Source organism: Hypomesus transpacificus, chromosome 22 (assembly GCF_021917145.1).
Source record: "Hypomesus transpacificus isolate Combined female chromosome 22, fHypTra1, whole genome shotgun sequence".
NCBI lineage: Eukaryota > Metazoa > Chordata > Actinopteri > Osmeriformes > Osmeridae > Hypomesus > Hypomesus transpacificus.
The window spans coordinates 705,132-717,924 of NC_061081.1; the positions used below are offsets into that span (position 1 = coordinate 705,132).

A 12,793-nucleotide genomic window follows, 5' to 3' on the forward strand; every position below is an offset into this window, starting at 1 on the left:
GAGATTGAGAGAAAAGAGAGAGTGGAGAGGGAGAAGGGGGCAGATTAGGGAAATGATGAGTTCCCAGATGCCCCTGTGCCTGAGTGCAGCGCAATGTATGTCTTTTTTCTCTCTCCCGAGCAGTGGGTGTGTGTGTGTGGGGGGTGGTTGAAGTTTCCTTTGGGGGGCTGGGGCTTTTACCGAGGGGAGGGGGGAGATTTACTATCCCACCCAGTCAAAGTACTGCACTGACTCACACCCACCCACATACACACACATGTAAACACACACTCTGAACTCTCCACAGGAAGAAACCCTGAGCCATAACGCAGAGGCACCTCGGAGCAGACTGACGCGTTGTGCAAACCAAGTGGGATACTCCTCGACTTTGATAGGCCGTTAATTACTCATGTGATGTGATACAGATGTCTGGGGGCTTCAGCCGAAAGTTCGTCTGACGGTTTCCAAAGGGGGGAAGGCAGGCATTTTAAAAGCGGTAGGTGAAAAACCAAAAAGGTATTTATAATTCATAAATGTATCAGCTTGCGTGCCGTCACCCGTTCCCAGTAGTGCCGTGCTGATGCTAAACTGTGATGCTACTTGAGGGCTGGCTGCTAAATAGTTCTTTGTGTACTTGGTGACAGCTGGGACTTTGAACGGGAAGCACTCTTGGCTATAAGAGATGGTAGAGTTGTGATGGAGAAAGTGTTCAAAGTTGTGAAATGAAGACCAGAAGGGTAAACCTTTCTCTCAAGTTTTTATTGTCCTTTAAACACACTTTCAAATGTGTGGATTGAATCGTCCCACTGTAATTCTTTGACATATTCATCCCATTTTGAAATTTAAAACCTGTATTACAAAACAACGTTCATGAAAAACTGACAAGACTACAGATTTCCAATTATTTTATGCTAAAATAACTTGGTTTTGTAACCATCGATTGGATAAATGAGAAACAGAAGGGGAATGCATGCTGAGGAAACCACGCTGATGAAAGCCAAGCAAGGGGTGCATTGTCAAAACACCATAAAAAAACACCAAACCCTCTTTAGCCTGTAGCTACAGTCCTAACCACTCAAAGCCGGTTGCTGATTGTTACTTCCAGGAATGAGTGGAGAGAAAGACGATGACTCGTCCCTATTGTCTGACTATAACTGATCCTGGCATATCCCATCTGTGTCTCCTTGGCCAATGTCTTCCTAAAATCTGAAGGAAGCTGTATGACTTCCTCTGAGTGGTTGGGGAAGAGACAAACTATTGTTTGACAGACACGTTTTGGTCTGGCGTGATTTTGGAGGCAATGCTAATGCAAAAACATATGTGGAAAATGTATCATTTAGGAAGGAATCACATTTTGGTTCTTTGGTTTCTTGAAATGACACTTCCCTTCTCTATTTCTCTTTTTCAGCTGTGTATATCGGATCTTTTCTCCTTATCTGTGAATCAAAGTGTGGACTGTGTTCTATAATGGGCTCCCCAGTCCGACATGTGTTGGTGCTAATACTCTGCATGGCAGCCAGAGCGATGTGTGAGACCAACACTTCCGTGGACTCCCTCTCCGGCCTCCTCCACCACTCCAGCCTCCATCCCCTGGGCTTCCACAGCACCAGTAGCCCCTTTCTGGAGCCCATCCCCACCAGCCTCCATCAGGAACCACTGGAGGACAAATCCAGACCCCCAGCCTCTAGACTGCATGTGAACTCCACAATTAAGAGACCGCCTCGTTGCCATAAAGCAACCTCCATCAAGGACTACTTCAAGTACATAAACACTGTCATTTCCATCATTGTGTTTGTGGTGGGCATCGTGGGCAATGCCACCCTCCTAAGGATTATATACCAGAATAAGTGCATGAGAAATGGACCCAATGCCCTCATCGCCAGCCTGGCACTGGGGGACCTAATCTACATCACTATCGACATACCCATCAATGTGTACAAGGTGAGGCAGCCATTACATCCTTATATGTTGTGACAATGATTATGACCCTGTGCCATTTCAATACACACTGTCTAAAAGGAGACCACACCATTTGGAATGGCATTTAGGAAAGGTAGAGCAAAAGATAAGGAGAGAGAACGTGAGAGAGAAAGAAGCACAGTTGCCCTAAAAATACACTGGAATCAGTGTGCTTGAACACACACCCCTGGGGTGACCTGCTTATCAATCAGTTGTCAAGCCTCAAGCCCTTATCTCCAATCAGGAGTGACCTTTTCACTCACGCACTCAACAAGGTACATGCGTCAGTGATGATTCACATGGGTAACATGAGTCCCTTCACTCATTAAACGACAGAGTGGTCCATTTCTTCTCATGTAATGGAGGCATGATGATATACAAAGTTGTTATAATAACCCATGCCCACTATAGTAAATGTGTATATGCGATGGTTCTACTTAGTGTCAATGACTGGAGCAGTCGTATAAATCACACTGAATAGAGAATTAAAATAGAGGAAAATAGAGGAAAGCTTTTTCAGCAAGTAGTTTGAAAAACCACCTGTTCGGTATTACTGGTGTGTTGTTCAGATCCCACTGTGTCAGCACATATGGTAGTACTGTGGTCCAAGGGAAGAGCTTGAAGTACATTTGTGAAAAAAAAAACTTTCCTATTTGGCGTTTAGTTACACAGGAAAGGGTTGGGGTCACAATGTCTTTTTGTTTGGCCCTGAAAAAAGTGGTGCTGAAGCATGTATATGGCTTAATTCTCTGGTGGGGTTGCACATGCACACACACACACACACACACACAACAGGTACACACATCAGCTTCTTTCTGTAGAAGCTTGACCCTATTTCCAAAATTAAACTTCCCACACACACTGACTGAAAACATTGACGTGAGTCCGTTCCTCTTTTCCTCTCTCCCTCCACCCTCCTGCTCTTTGGACACTTTGATTAAAAGGAGTGCCCCAAGTAAACAATAGGGGTACCAGGATGCACCCGTGAAGTCCTTCCTCTGGCCTCAACTCTGAGAACAAACGGTTAAACCCCCTCCCATCCATAGTTTTTTGGTTAAACCCTGTTTTCAGATCCTGTTCAGGGAGAGTTGCCAAGACCACTTCAGACACAAAGCATTATAGAGCAGTTTCCACACAACTGTCGTGAGTAGTTTAATTTGGTACGGTATTATTTGAAGAGGCTATGGAAGATGTGCCTGGCAAGGAGAGCTTTGACAAAGCAAAAGAGAAAGAGTTCAAGGGATTAAACAATAAAACGGACAGGAAACAGTTAATAAAACCGTTCCCAATCCCAAAACTACCATGACAGTTAATAATAAAAATGATTATTCATTAATGATGCTTGAAATGTTTTTGTTTAGACATTATTGTACTGTGACATAAGACATAAAATATATCTTTTGATGTCTCCTGGTATTTACCGACAGATGGAACCATCTAAGTTGAATTAAAGAAGTAACCTTTGGGGCTGACTATGGTCTTTGTAGGTTCAAAGTTTGGTCTGGTACCATCTGATGATGGCCACTTGAGCCTACGGGCTGAAGTGTTAGTCACTGTCGACCATGCAACCCATCTGATGTGGTTTCCCCCTAGGTTGTTGTGAAATAGTCCTTTATAGTAGCTGAAGACAGTCACAAGTTGCAAAGGCAGCATTTCTAAAAAGATTGTAAGGATTTGAACTTTTTTACTGATGTTTAGTAATCGGCTCTCTAAAGGCTCAACTCTTCCTAGATTTTCTTGAGTGTGAAAGTGCTTTTTCATTACTATGGTTAAATTATTTCCAAAATTCAAACTATACACGTGTACTGTACTTGAATGTAGGCCTAAAGGGAAGCACACATTCTTACCAATCGTGCCAAATTTGAAGTAACCAACATGCTATTTCTAAGATTTTGGAAGATGCTTTCAAAGAGATTGTAGAAGATTCAACTGACAGTATGTTCATGTTTTGATGGTCTCTCCCCAGCTACTGGTTTCACGATTTCCCTTTGATGACAGTGACTTTGGGGTGTGCCTGTGCAAGCTGGTGCCCTTTCTGCAGAAGGCCTCCGTAGGCATTACAGTCCTCAACCTCTGTGCCCTCAGCGTGGACAGGTGAGTCTTTTTCAGGTTTGGTGAATGGTATTATCAGTGCTTTTGTTTTGTAGAAGGACTTCAACTTTTTTTTATTGTAGTCTACAATATTTAGTAAATTACACTGTTCTGGTGTGCATGTTCATCGAGCAAGGCCAACAGGTTAATAGTAATAATGGTTAACTCTCAGACAAAAAAAAAGAAAAAGTGATTTTTCATTCCTCTGTATTCTTCAGAGACACATGAACAGCGGCAGTTCCCTGCAAAATAGTTATATGATCTTGTAAAGGCATGGGTTCTAATCTGTTCCAGACTGTACACTTGTCTGAAATGGGAAGTGGTCTCATACCCAACTCAAAGTTGGTACTTTTTCATTTTGAGTGAGGTGCTTGTGCAGATGTTAAGGTTAACAAGTAGTCCTTAATTCAAGTAGTTTAAAACTAATTTAAAAGCATATTCTATGGAATGGCCTCTTGTCAAAAGAAACACCTTTATTTATTCTTCATATTCATAAAGAGACCTAGAAATATTAATTCAACGAGGAACAAGATGAATGACGTGGCGTGTTTTTTAAATACATTCTAACCAAATGTTTTAAATCTATTCAAAAAACAATATGTTAATTGACAAATTACAAAGGAAATGTGGCAAATTTTTTGATTTGATACAATGCGAGCCATAGGACAGTAGTTAGTTACTAGTAAACCCTTTATTTGAAATGGAAGCCAGTTTTACAGGGCGTTTATAAGGTCAATAGTAATGAAAAAATCTTATTGGGTAGTTTCTCTTCCTGTTCACTTCTTACTGGCTGAGTGTAAGACACCATGCCGTGGCCACCATGCCACCATCTTCTAAAGAGACCTTGGCTTCCTGAGAGATGTTTGGTTCTCTAAATAAAGATTAGTCATCCAAAGACAGGAATCTGTGTGTGTGTCTGTCGCTCTATTATCTCGAGAACCGGGCACTGTTTAAAGTTGAAAGCCCCCAGGAATTTGAAGAAATAAATAATGTAAATGTATTCGCTTCTAACCGCCACTGCACTAGCATTCACCGCCAATGGACACTGCACAAGCATGCGCCACCACTAGTTGCAAACAAATCAGAAAACATATTTTACCACCTGTGCTCTGAGATGCACCAGTCTGTGCTTTCAGCTAGACTTGACTTGTCTACGCAGTTTGTCATTTTATCAACTAAGGGAACTTGTGTGGCTACAGTCCAGCTGTACTTTGCTTTGCGAGCCAGGAGACACAACTGAGATAAGAGATTAGGAAGCCTGTTCTGGGCCTCATGGGATAGGTGCCAAAGCTTGACGCAGGATACATATTTAACACTTCCCATCATCAGAAGAATATTGGGCTTGTGAAAGAAACAGAAGATTATAACTGAGTTACATTCAAGAGCAGATGTTCTCCATTTGTTTTCAGGAAATGTGCAGCAAATCTCATATGATCTACTTGCCTGTAACACCATCACAGTTGTGTCTGTCTTTCTTCAGCATTTGAGGAAGATAAAAAGGTGGATACATTACCACTTGGTGAAATATAAATGCCACCGTGTTGTTCTACAGGGATATTCAAATGTGTTATGAAAAATATATTGTTTTCGCCATAAAATCTTGATGGAGGGCTTTACTAAAACATTTCGACAAGCGGTTTCCCTTTATGAAACAAACAAGCAAACAAGTATGTGGAGCTTGCAAACATAAGCCAACAGACAGCCCATGTCCCTGCCAACAAGGCTAGTTTGTTTAGAGCCATCACAAATTATAAATATTAGATTTTCAAGATAAACAATTGATCATCTCTTTTCATTAAATCTTAACATTTCAATCATTTTTTCCTGACTGCGCAGCTTATTGCGTTTGCTCTTCTGAGATTTACCAACATTATAATATAATTGCATAATACACTTTAAATCCCCTTTGGCATTAATTAAATAAGCAAGGGAAACGCAGGATCTTATTTGTGTCCAATAACTGTGCTTCTAAAGAGAATAAAGCTCCACTGTTGATCTTGAACTATGGTGTCTGTCTTACACCTTTGGTTGTGTGTCCCTCTGTGGCCCCCGTAGGTATCGGGCGGTGGCATCGTGGAGCAGGGTTCAGGGCGTAGGCGTTCCTCTACTGACCGCCATTGAGATAATTTCCATCTGGGTGCTGTCACTCATCCTGGCTGTGCCTGAGGCCATTGGCTTCAACATGGTCGACTTCGACTTCAACAACATGACCATACGCACCTGCATGATCAAACCCGAGTCGGCGTTCATTAGGGTAAGGGCACACTCTCGCCTTCCCTGCCCCTTTTCCCCTCCTATTCCCTTATTAATAATTGTTTCCTGTTTCTTCCATGATTTTAAAAGGACTCATAACTGCTCATGCTGGCATGTATTAAATTCAATTTCCTGAACTCTTCATTGTCAAAAGAAATGCAAAATGATTGTCAAAAGTAATGTTCAATGATCCTTATTTTTCACAAAGAATTCTTGACGTTACCACTTTAACCCTAACCCTCTCAACAACGACTGAAAGAAACACAAGTCTCTATTGTCCTTCTTTTCGTGGAAATCTGGAGATCACTTTCTTTGTTCACAAGGCCTAGGGTACATAATTGATTGCAGGACACAAGTACAATTACTCTGGACTGATACGTACTCCCCTTAAGCCGAGCCATATGTACCTCCTCCACATATGGAGCACAGAGGGGCCCTATTCAGTATGCTATCCCATATTGTGAGCTAACCATGCTAGATAGCCTTACTCTTATAAAACTTTCTGTCCGGTTTAATTAAATTGAACATAATACCACAGAACTAATTGAAGTCTTAAATTCAGTGGTTCAAATTGCACATGATGTAGAAGGTTCAAAGTGTTCATGTTAGTGTATTGACTGTATATAATCTGTGTTTAAATCTATTGATGTGTTGGGGTTCTGTTGCAGTTCTATACGGAAATAAAGGACTGGTGGCTGTTTGGGTTTTACTTCTGCGTTCCGCTGACCTGCACCGCAGTGTTTTACACACTCATGACGTGCGAGATGCTGAACCGTAGGAAAGGCAGTCTGCGTATTGCTCTCAGCGAGCACCTCAAACAGGTCGGAAGAACACCATTACACTGGGGGTTCGAGTGTGTGTGTGTGCATGAGTGTGCATGACTCAGAGAGTGCGTATGCGTTTGCAATTTCTGGACTTTTTCATTGCCTCAGAAGTTGACTTACATAACCCAGACTATTTGTCTTAACCTCCCTGAGGACAGTGTGTAATGTCAGCTATTTGTGTCCGCAGAGACGTGAAGTGGCCAAGGCAGTCTTCTGTCTAGTCCTGATCTTCGCACTATGCTGGTTCCCACTACATCTTAGCAGGATTCTCAAAAAAATGGTCTACCAACAGAATGACATAGACCGGTGTGAACTGCTCAAGTGAGTGCCATCTCCAACAGTATTTTCCCAATTATCTTACAGTTCTACCACATTCCTTCACAGAAGTATAACCACCGCTGAAGTGTCTAAGACTTAATCGGTCTGTCATGAACAATCCTAACTGAATATGCTGGTACAGAAATACATTGGTCTAAAACTAATAACATTGGCCCAGTTTTCCAGACATGAATTTACCCTAGTCCTAAAATAAGAGAAAACACAATGAAGATCTCTATTAAAAATGTTTTTAGTCTAGGACTAGGCTTAATCCAAGTCTGAATCAGCGGATCCCAATCCCTATTGTTTCTTTCAGTTTCTTGCTGGTCCTGGATTACCTCAGCATCAACCTTGCCACGGTCAACTCCTGTATAAACCCCATCATCCTCTACTTTGTCAGCAAAAAGTTCAAGAACTGCTTCAAGGTACATTACATCCCTATTCACACATAAACAGACAGACACACACACACACACACACCTAAAATACACCCATACTGTACTGAATCCTATTCCCAATGAAATCCTGTGGCCAGTAAAGCAAACATGGCCACACCAGTCTAACCACGACTGAGGGGGTGAGGTGATGGCAATGACATTCCATTAGGAAAATGTAAAGACACATGGTGATTTATGAACCCATTTGTGGGTTGGGGTCGCATACTGCATATGTCTGTCAGGAGACCTGGGCTGGACAAATGCCATGACTCTGCTCTGGCTGTGCTCAAGGAGGGGGGCCGGGGGCACTCATGTACACCCCCGAACCCTTAACTGTGCCTCTTCCTGCTCCTCGACATAGCCAGAGGAATCCTCTAGCATGCTGTAAAAGGCTAAAGCATAGTTTCCACTGTTTTAAACCCATCAAAACCATATAAAAACCATAAATATATATGTATTAAAATATGATGTATTAGCTAATGCTTTTTCACCTGTCCCCTTCCAGTCCTGCTTGTGTTGCTGGTGTCACTCGGAGAACCAGGTCACCAGCACAGGACACATGAATGGAACCAGCATCCAGTGTAAGAGCCCAGAGCCCAACAACCTCCACACTGACCGCAGCCTTCGAAAAGACAGCGACTAACATGGCATCAGATCTCCACATGGACAGTGGTCCTACAACTGACCCCTGAGGCATTCCAAATTTAACAAGGTCAGAAGAGTCACGCCAGAGGCACTCCACATATACAGGGGGTCCAAGATGCCATCCAAGGGACATTCCATGCCGATCAACAGTCAGTTGAAAGACAGTCTGTGTCACAAACTCTGCAGGACCCAATTTTAATATCCATATGTTTCATGCTCTTTCAAACATCAAGAGTAAGTGGATGAGTATATAGTCTGAGTGAAGATATAATGTATTCTACAACATTACTGTTTGCAAGTGTCCTACACTTTCCATACTAGCTGTTCCTGTTCCCATGGACAAGGGGAGCAAAGCTTGACTTTAAGAATAAAGGAAAGGCGGGGGGACATGAAGAGGGGAGGGAGGGTAAAGAGGGAGTTCTAAAAGGATGCAGCTGAGCGTAGGCTATAAATGACCCCCAATCAGTAGCCAGGCGTGTTGTTCGCATAAAGGGCAGCACTGCTGGGACAGGCACAGGAAGGAAGGGCACAGTGGTCGCTGTCAGAGGGGATGATGGGAGAAGTGTGTCTCTGTGTGCGTGTGTATCCATGCGATCATACATGTGTGCAAGTTTGTGTAGGTGCGTGTGTGTGTGTGAACATGTATGTGTGCGTGTTTGTCGTTCCCAAGAGTCAAGCTGTGGCGCTCAAAGATGTTACAGAGCTCACGTTATATTGTACTTTACTAATGTACTTGCTTGCTGTGGTTTATTACCTTCTCATTGAGCTAGTCTCAAGATATCGATCTCTGTGGTATAGCTTTTAACAGTACATAACCAAAGATAATTTTCATAAATTGTGAATCTTGCTGTGTTGTAATATTCTATAATTTTTGGTTTAAATGTTTGTATTATTGGTTTGTTGTCCAGTTTTGGATTGGATGAAAGGAACAATATTTTTTAAGAACGAAAAGGTGCCACAAATTTCACCTTGAATATCCCTGAATAGCCTTAAACAGACCAACTTTCACAGTGTTTTCACTGTTGAGCCAGTAAAGTTAACCACTGTTCTCTTGGCCTTCCACCCAAAGGGTAATGATAACAAGCTAGCTCTCAGAACATGTCCAGATGCAAGAAACATAAAACCGCAAAGTCAAAAGTTATAATTAACTTTGAGTACACCATAAGGGCTAGTTGTAAAGGTCTCTTATACTTACCCCCCAAAAAAGGTTATACCATTTTTATTCCTGCTAGACTGTGAAGTTTGCAAGAAACTGTCAGCTTTAAGAGCCAAGTAGTTTGAAATATTCATCTGTAATCCTCTATATTCTATATGGAAAATATTATATTGTTTACTTTTTTAAACTTTTTGTTTATTGAACTCTGAATGTAGTTATTATTTGTCTGATACCTGAGGCAGTTAGTCTTTGAGCGATATACTGAGAGCATACCAGTTAAACATCATATCATAGTTCAAATCATATCAGCTTACTAAAGATATGCTGCAATGACAAGTAAATTAACCTGTGTATGTAAAGAATGAATGTACAGTTTGTGTCTCTGTGCAGGTGTGCGAGTGCGTGGCAGGGTTTGTATGTTTATTTCCAAGTGCACAGATGTGCATGTGCTTGTCAGTGATTGTGTTTAATTTGATTTCTTGCACTTTTTCAGTTGGCGTGTTGAGCACTATATGGAGCAGAACAGACATCAGCTTTGAATCGTTTACAATAACAGTCATTTCAATAACATGGTATTTTTATTTTTTTACAATTATGAGGATTTAGATTCTTCCATAGAAAATTGTATTGTTTCATTTTTTTTATCAACAAAAATGTGTATCACTTAAAATGTTGCTCCTTACTCCAATAAAAACATATTTGTGTACGTACAAATGCCAATTATTCAGAACAAGCTTACATTGTAATAACATAAGAACACTGAGATTAACTTGCAATCCTCGTCTTAAAGAAAGTAGATTCCTTCAGCTGACATTTCAAGAACGACCAATATTTTTCTTAAGAGGCTGTTGATGGTTTTCTCAGTGTCTGGGAGAGGAGGAAGTATCGGTCTGGGAGTGATTTGAATGAGTGACCTCTGACCTGCTTGGCGCACGGAGCCTTCAGGGTTAACCCATGTCAACAGAGAGGATGTGAAAGGCTGGGAGAGACCAGAGGGAATGTGATCCCTAACAGAGGCTTTTTGTCAGTTGCCAAAAGAGGATCTCTTGACGTACACAACTGGTCTCATTTTTAATCAAGTTTTGCCTCGAAATAGGTTTGATATTTGGGCTTAGTTTACAGCTTAATAATAATAGTAATAATAATTCCATAATATGGAAATAATTTACATTTCATAAACAAAGTATAAGATAAAGGGGGGTTATTCTGATATGGTTTGTATTTGTTTTTCTTTCACATTTGTGTTTTTGATCGCGAGCCAAAGGAATCTATTTGCTTAATTATGGATTTCAGCCCCAAAAACAACAACAGAAATGAGAGTGTCATAGATTTCCTGGAAGCTGTTTTGTTATTTGTCTGGGAGGGCTGGTGATAAGGCTGAATGGGTCATATTCTATCAGGACCTGGTCCATGTATGAGAAACAAGTCACACTTTGTCAGTTTCCATCAAACCTGAACAAACACAGGGTTTCTCTCATTATTTGGGAGAACTCGTTTGAGATACAAAAAATGTCTGGGTTTTGTGAAATGTAGGACAAGAGAGAGAGCGAGAGGAAGAGAGAGAAAGAAAGAAAGAAAGAAAGAAAGAAAGAAAGAAAGAAAGAAAGAAAGAAAGAAAAAAAGAAAGAGAATGAAAGAAAAAGAGAGAGTAAAGGGTTTTAGATTGGTGGAGTTTGGTTGGGAATATTGCTTCTTGCCAGTAGTGAATTGAATAAAACTCAAAAGCAAATAACAGAGGAGCTCAAAGGGCCAATCAGCCTCTCTCTATATAGAACAGTGTGCTCAGAGCCAAATCAGGGCTATGTGGCCTTTGTGTTGAGACTAAATATGTTCAAGGCCGATGGACAAGTCAGCAGCACAGCGCTATTGTACACGTTCCCTGTTAATGTCGTTCTTGATTCAGCACATCACATCTAACCACTTAGCTGCCACTCATGCTTAAGTAAAATGCTTACAGGTCAATTAAAGAGCAGCACTGTCCATTACTTGGGTCGATAATGAGACGTTGCTCTGTGAGTTTACAAAGAGAGAGCTTGCGAGACGTTTGTTGTGATATGTTGGAAAGTAACAGTGGGCTACTGCTGCCTAAATGGAAAGACCAATCTGTCGAAGAGAAAAATAAATGTTGTTTATATGTGTTTCCATCCCGGTAACTGCTCTGAAGTACTAACAATGAAATGACACATGTGAAGACAGTAAAAGAAAAGTGTAGCAAAGTCACAATTCTGAAATAACAGTGCACCACCATAAGCAATGTAGGCAACAGGGGAATAGCTATTTTGAATCAAAGCCATGAATGTGGCATGCACCCCATATCTCCCTTGTCGCCCACTTGTCTCTCAACATTGCACAGATGAACTGACGCGATGCAGCAGTGTTGAGTCCAACAAGTACACCTCAGGGTCAACTCATACCATGCAGGTTAGGTAAAACCAAGACTTAGCACGATAGTTCCAGTACAGAAACTTCACCAAAAGAGAAGAACACGTTTAGAATACGTTGTGAAAATCTTCAACTGAAGAAACTGTGATAAAACATGATTTATGAATTAATATGTTCTGGTTGATATTAAAGTTTTGTGTCAATCTAGCCAATAAGATTCTTAGGGCTATTTCAGGCAGTTTAATAATGACCTCATCTTTCATACAACTGAGCTAAGAACCATAGAGCCAGCCTTCAAAAATATTAGTCTACACAGAGTGCGTCCAACATTTTATATAAAACAGGAGGAAATATCACAAACATGTTATATCAAATATTAGTTCATAAACCATAAAGAATTCAAACAGTCTGTCTCTGATTATAAATACAACACAATTGTTTTATTTCCAAGTGAAGTGTTCAGAATGGAGCTATATCTCCTAAGAATATGGTTTATATCCTACTTTGTCAGTTGTGGAAGCTGTACAAGTACAATCAGCTCCCTGTGTGAATTTGAACACTTCCTAAGACACAAGCCTTGGGCAGATGTATTAAGATAAATAAATAATTGGTGAATAATTGCAGACTTGTGTATTCCCCTGACAAAGGAGGTGCACTTTGGCTGATACCATTCCTCTTGATGCAAGTCAAGGAACAGACAACGTGTCTCCACCTCTGCACTGAAACAGTATGGCTTATCGCACAGAATT

At 41.1% G+C, this 12,793-nt stretch overlaps 1 protein-coding gene across 2 annotated transcripts; it reads left to right on the plus strand.

Moving 5' to 3' along the window:
* Positions 1-237: 237 nt before the first annotated feature.
* Positions 238-10,372, plus strand: ednraa (endothelin receptor type Aa). Of its 2 annotated transcripts, none has more exons than XM_047045169.1 (8): positions 238-495; positions 1,388-1,920; positions 3,905-4,032; positions 6,085-6,283; positions 6,951-7,103; positions 7,294-7,427; positions 7,741-7,849; positions 8,367-10,372. In XM_047045169.1, exons 2-8 carry the CDS (start codon positions 1,447-1,449, stop codon positions 8,502-8,504), a joined length of 1,335 nt encoding a protein of 444 aa, XP_046901125.1. In that variant the 5' UTR covers positions 238-495; positions 1,388-1,446; the 3' UTR covers positions 8,505-10,372. The 2 variants fall into 2 exon arrangements, with proteins under 2 accessions (XP_046901125.1, XP_046901124.1); XM_047045168.1 differs by having other exon boundaries at positions 245-475.
* The last annotated feature ends 2,421 nt before the right edge of the window (positions 10,373-12,793 follow it).

What these genes read in the sequence shown, in the direction of transcription:
- ednraa (XM_047045169.1), top strand. Translation starts at nt 1,447, where the DNA reads ATGGGCTCCCCAGTCCGACATGTGTTGGTGCTAATACTCTGCATGGCA. An exon ending in TACCCATCAATGTGTACAAG is followed by an intron (nt 1,921 to 3,904) that starts GTGAGGCAGCCA and finishes GTCTCTCCCCAG; the next exon opens with CTACTGGTTTCACGATTTCC. An exon ending in CCGAGTCGGCGTTCATTAGG is followed by an intron (nt 6,284 to 6,950) that starts GTAAGGGCACAC and finishes GTTCTGTTGCAG; the next exon opens with TTCTATACGGAAATAAAGGA.